Here is an 11720-nt window from a genome sequence, read left to right on the forward strand (position 1 = left end):
TTGCTGTGGATAATAGCTGCTAAATGCCAAAAATGTAAATGTACATGTAAATAATGTTGAGCAGTTAACTTCACAAGTAGCTAAACCAGATCATTAAAAATGAACTAATAACGTGCATCTCTTTTATTGGCTGTTTTGAATATGGTCAAGACATTTTCATACATAAACATATGCTATAATACTGTGCATCGCGTTCAAAAGTACAAAAGCTTGTATGAACTTTCAGGTTTTCAAATGATGTCTAAGATCATTTCAACATGGTACCCTTTTTGGAATTCACCAGAATCCGAGAGTATTCCGCACACGTTTAGAAACAGAGGTCAACTTTTTTTTTTAGATTATATTATTTTAAGAGCCAGTCATCTTTAAGACTTTCCTAAACAAACTTTTCTTTGTCACAGTTGCAATGAAGATTTATCACTGACACACAGGCTATTCAAACACTTATTCTTCAGTATTTCTCTCAAACTGCTTAGCATAGTCCAGTCAAAAAAACGTCCAGATGGGTTTTTTGTAAGTGCAGAGCACCCCAGAGGGTGAGGAGCTGTGCCTCTGTGAGGAGGACAGCCTTTCTTTTGCATAAACGTCTCCGTCGCACCAACGGGTGATCTAGCTTCCTGCTTCCTCCCTTTCCTCCTCCCTCCCCCACTATAAAAACCCCACCTCTCCCTCTCTCCTCCACAACTGCCTTCTCTTTCCGAACCCTCGAATCGGCCTGAAGGAAAATCTGTCAAGATGGTAAGTGCTGACGTAGATCAACTCCTACCAGTGATCTTTTAGCATTTTTATGGAACTAAACTCAGTAAAGAGTACATCTTTAAGTATGATTTAACTAACGAGAGACAAAGATATGTGATTGCTTGTCATTTGTAACATTTGGCAATGTCCTTGGTTTGAATATTTAGCCTGTTAGATTTATGTTAAGTGAACTGTAGTATTTGCTGATGTTAGTTTAGGAAAGGTTTAGAGGCAGAAACCATGAGGATGGGATTGCTGTCTGGGGCACAGAGGACACGCCTCTGCTTACAACAAGGATGTAGCTGCGGCCTTCCAAGCCAAATCACGGGCACCACCACCACCAGCTCTATCAGGGAGCCCCAGAACTGACATCCCCACTTCTAGATGGGCAGCTCTGTTTCATTTGGTTCCTCAAACCCCCAAATAGCCAGATAACCCTCTCCTATTAACCCAGCTGCAAAGGAGAACCGTTCAAGATAATGAAGTCTTTTTACGACATCCAGCGAAGGCTGAGGCAGTAGATGAGATCATGACGGAGACACGCTGGAGAGACAGGAGCAGTGTGGAAGAATGGACATGCCTGTTCTGGGGAAGCAACTCGGGCGAGATATCTCTGCTTGTCACACAAAGGAGGGTGTGCAGCTGAATGGGACAGGGAAGGGGGTGGAGTGAGGCCTGCCCTCAAGGGACCCGGGCTATTTCCTCTCCAACACGCTGCTCTGTGAGCAGGCCAAAGCGCAACACGCACATGCAAATGTACGGTGGCTCAACGGGATCCAGTGCTGTGAAGTAACCTGTAGTTAAGAAAGGGAAAGTTAAGCTATTATTTGACATGCAAAATACTGAGGTCCATGCTAAATCATAGGATATTAAAGCCAAGAATGGTTAAAAAAGCATTGGTGTTCAATAATGAGGGCAAAGCAATTCATGTATTCTTGTGCCATGGTAGACTATTTAGAGCAGATGAAGTATCTGGAACAGAAGGTTCCCAGAGTGTTAATGTCAGAATTGCAGAAGGGCATTTAACTTCCTCTTTAAAACCATGCAAAGAGAGTATAATATTATTTAATACTATGTCCTGACTATGAAATAATATTTCACATTCTTGATTCTGTTATGTTTTGTAGCGTGAGTGTATCTCTATGCACGTTGGCCAAGCTGGAGCCCAGATGGGCAATGCATGCTGGGAACTTTACTGTCTGGAACACGGGATCCAGCCAGATGGGCAGATGCCCAGTGACAAGACCATCGGTGGAGGAGATGATTCCTTCAATACTTTCTTTAGCGAGACAGGGGCAGGAAAACATGTCCCACGTGCCATCTTTGTAGATCTGGAACCCACTGTGATTGGTAAGATGACACTTACTACTGAGAAAGCCCTGAGTTCATATTCCAGTATTTGAATACAATGCAATTATGTCCATTTGTGGGCACAATTTAACTAAATGATGCTATTTGGATAACTGTCTTAAACAGATGAGGTGCGTACAGGCACGTATCGTCAGCTCTTCCACCCTGAACAACTCATCACTGGCAAAGAAGACGCTGCCAACAACTACGCCCGCGGGCACTACACCATCGGAAAAGAGATCATTGACTTGGTGTTGGACAGGACCCGTAAACTGGTTAGGTTTAGTTTCCAAATGAACATTGTATATAAATGACAAGTCCCACAGTGGTGTCATATATTAAGAATCACATTCAAAAAGAAAATAAGAATAAAAAAATTACATCAGATTAAATTAATTTCAACAAATTACAAATAAATCATGCATAGAAATTGTAAAAATGATTATAAAGTCCAAATGGCCTTTCCTCCCTACAGGCTGACCAATGCACTGGCCTACAGGGATTTCTCATTTTCCACAGCTTTGGTGGTGGTACTGGTTCTGGCTTCACCTCCCTGTTGATGGAGCGCCTCTCCGTCGACTATGGCAAGAAGTCCAAGCTGGAGTTTGCCATCTACCCGGCTCCCCAGGTGTCCACAGCAGTGGTGGAGCCCTACAACTCCATCCTGACCACCCACACCACCCTGGAGCACTCGGACTGTGCCTTCATGGTGGACAATGAAGCCATCTATGATATCTGTCGCAAGAACTTGGACATCGAGCGTCCCACCTATACCAATCTCAACAGGCTAATCGGCCAAATTGTCTCCTCCATCACTGCTTCTCTGAGATTTGATGGGGCTTTGAATGTGGATCTGACAGAGTTCCAGACCAACTTGGTGCCCTACCCTCGCATTCACTTCCCTCTGGCCACATACGCTCCTGTGATCTCTGCTGAGAAGGCCTACCATGAACAGCTGTCTGTTGCAGACATCACCAATGCCTGCTTTGAACCTTCCAATCAGATGGTGAAGTGTGACCCCCGTCACGGTAAATACATGGCGTGCTGTCTCCTCTATCGTGGAGATGTTGTGCCCAAAGATGTCAATTCTGCCATTGCCTCAATCAAGACAAAACGAACCATCCAGTTTGTGGACTGGTGCCCCACTGGTTTCAAGGTTGGCATCAACTACCAGCCCCCCACTGTGGTTCCTGGTGGAGACCTGGCTAAGGTTCAGAGGGCCGTGTGTATGCTGAGCAACACCACAGCCATCGCTGAGGCCTGGGCACGCCTGGACCACAAGTTTGACCTGATGTACGCCAAGAGAGCCTTCGTGCACTGGTATGTGGGGGAGGGCATGGAGGAGGGGGAGTTCTCAGAGGCCAGGGAGGACATGGCCGCTCTGGAGAAGGACTATGAAGAAGTGGGCACAGACAGCATAGGAGAAGATGAAGAAGGAGAAGAATACTGAAGAAAAATAAAATGTAAACACTCTCCAACCTGCAAAGCAAAACCTGCCCTCTTTAGAGAGGTTAATTGTTTAATGTGAAACAACATTCCATATCCCCATTGCAAATGGTCTGCTGTGTTTCTATAACTGATTTTGAAATAAAAATAATTGAAAAGCCAATTACTGGAGTAGGATATTTCTATAAGAACACTTTAGGCTATTGTCATTACAAACTTTGCACTTTAGAGATACTGTAGCTAAAATATTTATGTACAGTAACCTATACAAGGCGCATTTAATAGCTATATAAGAATGAAAACATGCTAATTATATTAAGATGCATTCATTAGTAAATATTAATCAAGATCATGAGTTACGTTTATTAGACTATGCTGTTAAATTGTCCTTGAGCTAATACATTGTGCCATCTAGTGGCTGAAACAGTGATACCAAAAACTTCAATGTACTTTATTGTATTCTTTATAGCTACATACGTCTGATGGCCGTTATGAAAACCCGAATTTTGGGTTTATGCCGCACGTGGACAATATAACCTAACAACTTAATTCAGAAATCTCACTCAAAGTCTTCATTACACATCTCAATTTAGCAACAGCGTAGCATTCCTAAATGCCTAAAGTCTTTAAGCTTTCATTTGCCAAAATACAAGGTAGATTTCACAGATTAATTCAACCAAGAACAAATAGACGCGTTCGAATACGATCGCAGCCGAATACGTGCTTACAATATTTCATAAAGCAAAATCGTAATGGAATTCAATAATGCAACTTCGAAGAATATATATTCATGCCTCCTGTTGAAGTGGGCGGAGGCAGTGACGTAGAAAAACACTAGTACGTTCTAGACGTTCTATTTCTTTTTATTACGTCTGCTCAGCTGATTGTGACGTAGAGTACCAAAGAGGAGAAGGCGACCGACACTTGGCCAGATATAGAAGTGGGGAATAACCCACAATCCGGGAATGAGGCACAACAGGCCTACGCCAAGAAGCGTGAGAAACCACCATAACCGCACAGTGTGCCGTTGAAAGACCGACGGGTAGACAGTGTGAAGGATCCGCCTCTTGTGGATCTGGTGGGCGAACCGTCACGCAGCGCATTCCAGCGACTTTACCGAAAGAATTCATTCCTATTTACAGAGTGCGGGAGGAGAAGCTCCGCTCCTGCTGGGTGGATACTTCTAAAAAAGGTAAACTTTCCCTCTCGCTTTATGTTGTGAGTAGTGTGGGCTGCTAGAGTGTTGCTGTTCAAGAACTGTCCGGAGTCCAGGTTATTTTATACACATGTAACAGGATGACAGCAGGCGGCTAAAAGCGCAGCAGCTGTCAGTGGCCATATGGTCTAAACAAATCGCGAAGTTTGAGCTTGAAATAACAGCACATTGTATCTGGCTTCCAGATAACTCCGCATGCTGACACATTCGTCTTCGAGTCAAATACCGATCTATATTAATCTAATTCATTTAGTATAGTTTGTGGAGTCCACGTCTACATTAATTAATAGTCATTTAAACATGCCCACCGTGGATAAAGTTGTTTTGGAGGGTACAGTCGTAGAGAGCCATAAATCAGTCAGACATGTTTAAGATCACAGTGTTGTGGAACAGATCAGATAAGGGCCTCAGCAGTAATAAATAAATAAAATGCCGGTATGTAGCTAAGTGTAATAATTTTAAAACAACAATTTTTATGTAAGTTGGCATTATAAAAAAATATATATATATTTATAAAAACCATGTGTGTCACACTGATCCCAAATAAATGTTGGTTGTGTTAATGTCTGACATGTAATCACTCATTCTGAGAGGCCATGCTTATAGAGAGGTCAGACAGCAAGCTGATGTTATGTTCCCTATTGTCTCGAGGGCAGTAGGGGCAGCGAGGAGGGGAAGACATGGTGGACTATTATGATGTTCTAGGAGTGTCACGCAGTGCCTCTCAAGATGACATTAAAAAAGCGTAAGTTCCCTCCCTAATCGAATCAATAAATCAATTACTTTGTCCGTCTCTTATTTAATAGACAACTATGCAGAATGAAGACGTCTCCTGTCCATCTGCTTGGCTTTGTCCAGAGCAGTAAAGAGTAGTGCAGCTGTAGTTTCACCACTTCACAGTGACACTGTGACAGCTTGGACATATTGCTCAATATATCTGTATAACACTTTCGACTATTTTAGGCCACATATAAGCACTGATCCCTGCAGAGAAACACTTATTAATGATCAGTATGGGCGTTGACTATAGTTGTTGAGGACAGGGGCTGTTTTTTATGGTGTAACTACACAGATAGGTTGGCCGAGCGTAATTCCTTTTAAAATTTCATGAATCAGCATTATTTACACAGTGGGCTGTTGTCCTGCACCAGTATCAGGTTCCTCTGTCCACTCAGCCTCCAGATCCAGTGTACTGCTGACTGAACCCTCACTCTTGAGTTTAATTCTGGGTCAGTACCTGGATCCGAAAAATCTACATGCATTACAAGATGCCATGTTGACAGCAAACAGGTTCTCTCAAGATACAAACGAAGAAACATGCTGTTACAGTCAAACCTGTTATGCTCATTTGTGTGTGTGTGTGTGTGTGTGTGTCTCTGTTTGTGTATCTGTTTTGTGTGTGTATCTGTGCGTGTGGATCTGTGCATGTGTCTGTCTCTCTGTGTGCGTGTGCACATGCACATATGCATTTATAGTTATAGGAAGCAAGCTTTGCGGTGGCATCCTGACAAGAACCCGGACAACAAGGAGGAGGCAGAAAGAAAATTTAAGGAGATTGCAGAGGCCTATGAAGTCCTGTCAGACAGTAAGACGTCCACCTTCTCCACCCCATCTGCGCATAGGTGTTTTCGTGTTTGCCTGCAATGCGGATCGCCTAATGCGGATTTTTATTTATTTATTTTTTACATCTCCAAGGAAGTAAACGAGAAGCCTATGACACTTATGGCAAAAGCGGCATGTCGAGATCAGGTGTGGGAAGATTTTGACTGACTGAAACATTTGAGGACTGGTTACATGTCTTCAAGAAGCAGCCACTTATGGTCTTGTCTCCTCTCCCCAAGGTTCCAGCAGCAGTGGCTCTTTTCCAGACGACTTCCCAGGATTCACCTTCACATTCCGCAGCCCAGATGAGGTGTTCCGGGAGTTCTTTGGAGGCCAGGATCCATTTGCTGACTTCTTTGGTTAGTCAGTGGGAGTCGGAGTGCATTTTTACCCATTGACTGCCACTGCTGTATCTTCTCGGTCACATTTTCCCTCACACCTACAGCTCTCATGAGCTTGACACATTCTCCCACTCCTGCCATTTCAGCAGCGTCCCTCTCTAGCCTGTGCATGTTCTGATGACTCTCTCTCTCTCTCTCTCTCTCTCTCTCTCTCTCTCTCTCCCTCTCTCTCCCTCTTCCTCCCTCCGTATCTGTCCGACATCTGCTAGATGATTTCCCATTTGGAGGAATGCACAGCGCTTTTCATGGTCACCATGGCTCCTCCAGACTTGGGACCAGCCGGTTCTTCTCATTTCCTTCTGCAGATGGTGGGAAGCGTTCCCGTTCTGTACCACATGCTCACTTATCTATGGCCCACGAAGCACCACGCTTTAAACCTTTCACTGTGAAATAGTTGGCCCAAGGGTCCAATAGGTTGTTGGCTGGGTTGTTAATTGAATCAGTGGTCATTATGCTAAAACGTATTCTTTTAAAGGTTATTGGGCGACTTAATGTTCCTCGTGTGTAAGGTAGTTCTCCTTTTGTGCACTTTGTTCACTTGGAGAATGGCTCCTTCTCTTTCATCTGCAGTTGACTTCACCACCTTCTCCTCTTCCTCACTGGGTGGCATTGGAGGGGCTAATATTAAGTCTGTGTCCACATCCACCCGAGTCGTTAATGGGAAACGCACCATCACCAAAAAGTCAGTCCACTTCTCTGTGCACCACCCTAACGTAGCAACCTGATATTGCTCCATTATTGTTGCTTATTGTGTTTTTTTTGTTTCCAAGGCTAATTATACTTGAATCAGATTACAGTTAAAAAAATAATAATTTACACTGATTTAAGATTAGAAATGTAATAGTAATACTCTTTGAGCCATGACTAAGAATTATAAATTAATAGTTTGAATAATGATGCATTTTTGCACTCTTTTGCAAAATGTCATGCACTGTTAGCTATGAAATGGATCAACACAGCTGATGTGAATTATGTGCACTTCCAGGACCAGAGAAAATGGTCAAGAAAGAACGGAGATTGAGGTGGATGGGGTTCTGAAGTCTGTTCTCATCAACGGTAATTTGAACCTAAATCCATTCAGCTGACCGCCTTAGTCAGTACCTCACGAGACTGAACTGGTTTGCATCTGGTCAGGTCAAGTACTTAGATCCTGACTTCCCTAACTGTGTAACATGTGGCAGTATACATAGCAGCGGACGTCTAAGCTTGTGTGTGTGTGCGTTCTCAGGTGTGGAGGATGAGATGGCCCTGGCTCTGGAACTCAGTCGCCGAGAGCAACCCAGCCAGCCTCAGCAGCCACATCCGCATCTGCTCCCCACAAGGCCCGCCCACTCCGACCTGGCCAATCACGACGCGCGGAACACCACCCGCCGCTCCTTCAGCTCCGACCCCTTCTTTCGCTGTCCTGGTGTGAGCGAGGACGAGGATGAAGACCTGCAGATGGCGCTGGCATACAGTCTGTCTGAGATGGAGGCCCAGCAGCGGGCAGCCGCCTCCACCCAGGATATGATCTCAGGTGCCAGGGGAGGGCGGGGCAAGCCGGCACGGCTTGTCGGAGAAGGGAAGGGGAGGGATGTTGGGACACATGACCCGCCGCTCGCCACGCCTTCGTCTCCAGACGACAGAGGAGCGGGCGAGGGGAGGGAGGAGCCAGAGAGGAATGCCATTGTTGTAGAGCAGAGAGAGGGCAGAGAGCCCACAGCCAATGGGACGGCAGTGTTGAAAGGTCGGAAGAAGTGTCGCTGTGTGGTGTGTTAGTGATCCGGCGACAGTGCTCACCAGACGGGGGAGGTGGGCGTATCACACACGGCTTTACTCGGTGCTGCATGTTATCAGTATTAACCCTCTGTACAGCGGCTGTCCCATAGCTGTTTTGTGCAGTGCACTGACCTACAGTGCACTGCTCGGTGTAACACGATGACTGACCATCTTTCTTTTTCTCTTTCTTTTTGGTGCTTTAGGGTGAGTATTATAGGACTGGTGCTTGTAATCATTTGTTAGAGGTGGTTTACCTAACAGCTCACTGCTTTGACTCTGTGTTATTCTGTGGCTCAGGCGTCCTGTGTGTTCTGCCATTAGCAATACACCAAAGCTGTGCAGTGCAAGTCACATACAGCTACACACGGCATATCTGTGGTTCGTGCTTATCTGCCTATCGGATAAGAAGGTCTAACGTTTGTCCCTATAACATTGTTCAGTACAGCGTTCTTCCCTGAGACATTAATCATTGAGCTCTACGAGGTCTTGAGCAGTTAGGTCACCTAAGATTTCGGGGTGGCAGTGTTCCTGGCCGTTTCCGTCTGCTTGTTCAGGTGTTCTCAAAGGGTGCCGTTGAATAACGGAGAGGTTTTCAGGTGCTGAGGAATTTCTTAAATCGATGCTACTCGCAATTCTTTCGTGCCTCATTACACAAAGTGCTGGCGGTGGCTGTAAAAACAAATCCAACGGGATGCTTACATCATTAACATCATCAATGTACATCGTAACGATGTAAGAGATGATGTCACCCTCTTGTCATCTCATACAAGAGGGACTGGACTCACAGCACTTGATCCCAAGTGCAGATGATGGAGGGAGGACTTTGCTATTACTAGTATTATCAGAACGAGTGAAACGTTTGCGCTCAGTGCCATTGCTCTGTAGGAGTTTGAATGCAGTAGGAATGCAATACCTGGTGTGCCATTTCTTTACCAAAGGAATCATGTCTGCTTGTCCATTCTTTATTAAGAAAATGGATAGCCGCTGCAAAATCGTTCTAGAGACATTACATTTTTAGCCAATTGTACAATTAAGGAAGCCGGATCAGTTCTCTTGTGTGCTGTGGGGAGATTGAAAAAATCCATATCAGACCAGTAGAGTCTAGCTAATGATACCTGTAGAGTTCATTCTGTTTGCAAATGTAATACTGACTCTGTTGTGGTCGGTTTATTTCATGCTATTTTTATATTACATGATGTAAAGAGAGCAACAGTTTTAAAGAGCTGCAGTGTGTATACTTGGGGTGTTTTGGTTGTGTGCATTTTCTCATAGATGTCATGTGAAAAGAGTTTATAACATGTACTCACCTTGGAATAGTCATATTCCAAATCTGAGGGCTTTAGTTTGGTAATTACAAACAATAATCCCTGTTCAAAGCTGTTTTAATCAGCAAATGTTCACCTGAACTTTTCAACACTAATAGAAAGAACAATAAATGTTCAAGCACCATTTTGATCATAAGCAGTTTGTTTCACTCATTTAATTTTTAATATGAATGCCATGTAATACATCCTGTCATAACTCCTCTGCCTATCACAAACTATATTTGACAGCAGTGACCGTAGGTTTTTATGCACACTGAGGCTAGAATTTTGTCATCTATCTCTCCGTCTCAGACTAACTTCTCGAATCGTTCTCGCACTTCACACCAGACATATATTATTTGTCCTGTGTCTGACGTCTTTGCTGTCCTCATCAGTTTACATTCAGACATGACTGTGTCGTGTTCATCTGCATATGTGTCTGATCTTTGTATCCTGGTCTGATTACCTGACTCCCTCTCCCTGCCGTTGCAGAGTCTGACTTCCAGGCCTTCACGGGCTGACTGCACACCACCTCCCCCCCACTCCTCTCTCCCTGAGGTAAAGCTTAGTCTAGACTTTAGACCCTGCTTGTCATTTTTGTGTGTAGTTCATCCCTAACACTAGACTTCCCATCTCTGAATACTGCAGGGTGGGAGTTGACTGCCCTTATCCAGGATATTAATATTGCTGAAACAATCTAGAACCTTTTGCCTCCTTGCATTCAGTTTTGATAGGTTGGTAGTATTTAAAATTTGCATATATTCTAATGAGCTTCATTTGGTTTATCGGTGCATGGGCTGCCTAGACCTGCAGTATACAACTGCATTATTACCATTACATTTACTTACATGGCCTAGTGTGGTAGATATTAACAGGAGAGTGCTATGGTTAGCTAAATGGTTTCAATCACTGTTTGATTTCACGAGTGGGTCTTCTGCAGTGGTACTCACCACGGCACCATAGCGGTGTTAGCGAGTGATGTGGCTAAGAGCTGTAGAGCAGGGAATTCTGGGTAGGCTGGCTGAGTGACAGCACTAACGCCTCGTCTCCGTCCGTGTGCCCTCAACAGGTGAGGGGCTGCCAGGTGCTCTGCCTTCCCCGTGGCCTTCCTGACGCTAAGACTCTTTTCAAAGTTTTATTTGGAAAACAAAACACCCTCCCACACACAACATGGCAACACAGGTCAATATATATGTGTGTGAAGGTCAACGTATATGTGTTTATATTTGTGTGTGTGCATGGGAGTGTGTGTGTGTGTGTGTGTGTGTGGTTGTTTATGTTTGTGTGTCCAAAGGTCTAAAGGAAGCACTGGAAATGTATTTTAAGATATTATGTTCAGAACATCTAAGGTTTGTCAAAGCTAATTTGCAAAATGCTACCGAGTGTTTTATAGAGGAAGGTACCGGATGGCATTTTGAATTGTACTGAGTGTTACCAATGTGATGAAGTTATGGCACAAAAATACTATATTTAAAAATGGTATATTTAAAACACTATATTTAGTCATTCAAAATCAGAAAGATTATGATAAAGGTTGAATATTTCTTCAAAGGGTTTTTCATGTTTTTATTTCAACGGACACACATCCCACGCAGACGGCTCCCTGTGTGCATACACACCATGTTTCCAACCCTACATCCCACCACCTGACTGGACCGCACTGATCTGAGGAGCGCCTGTTGCCATGACGGCAGCCTCCACTCATGGCTCTGGCTGACCCTGAAAGTGTCGGGCCCGGCGTCGCCTCAAGTGCTTCACCTAATCTCAGTCCTGCAATTAGACTGTTAGACAAAAACAACAGCAACCGTGACAGAAAATGTGCATACAGAACCTTATAATGGACCAGTACCACTCTCACAGGCCGTAGCCCGTCCTCCTGGACCTGAAGCAGATCCAGTTTGGAAA

The 11720-nt window shown here is 44.3% G+C and overlaps 2 protein-coding genes across 4 annotated transcripts; both read left to right on the top strand.

Moving 5' to 3' along the window:
• Window positions 1–630: 630 nt before the first annotated feature.
• On the top strand, window positions 631–3697 carry LOC143512399 (tubulin alpha chain-like). The gene is made up of 4 exons (XM_077002648.1): window positions 631–738; window positions 1866–2088; window positions 2215–2363; window positions 2564–3697. The coding sequence occupies exons 1-4, from the start codon at window positions 736–738 to the stop codon at window positions 3536–3538; spliced, it is 1350 nt and encodes a 449-aa protein (XP_076858763.1). The 5' UTR covers window positions 631–735; the 3' UTR covers window positions 3539–3697.
• A 717-nt stretch (window positions 3698–4414) lies between these two features.
• On the top strand, window positions 4415–11359 carry dnajb2 (DnaJ heat shock protein family (Hsp40) member B2). 3 transcript variants are annotated; one of them, XM_077002650.1, is made up of 11 exons: window positions 4415–4726; window positions 5407–5495; window positions 6226–6335; window positions 6446–6499; window positions 6592–6711; window positions 6963–7061; window positions 7324–7435; window positions 7739–7809; window positions 7982–8269; window positions 10308–10373; window positions 10885–11359. In XM_077002650.1, exons 2-10 carry the CDS (start codon window positions 5431–5433, stop codon window positions 10334–10336), a joined length of 948 nt encoding a protein of 315 aa, XP_076858765.1. In that variant the 5' UTR covers window positions 4415–4726; window positions 5407–5430; the 3' UTR covers window positions 10337–10373; window positions 10885–11359. The 3 variants fall into 3 exon arrangements, with proteins under 3 accessions (XP_076858765.1, XP_076858766.1, XP_076858764.1); XM_077002651.1 differs by lacking the exon at window positions 6963–7061; XM_077002649.1 differs by lacking the exons at window positions 10308–10373; window positions 10885–11359 and having other exon boundaries at window positions 7982–10301.
• Window positions 11360–11720: the final 361 nt, after the last annotated feature.

The sequence above is a fragment of the Brachyhypopomus gauderio genome, chromosome 4, assembly GCF_052324685.1.
Source record: "Brachyhypopomus gauderio isolate BG-103 chromosome 4, BGAUD_0.2, whole genome shotgun sequence".
NCBI lineage: Eukaryota > Metazoa > Chordata > Actinopteri > Gymnotiformes > Hypopomidae > Brachyhypopomus > Brachyhypopomus gauderio.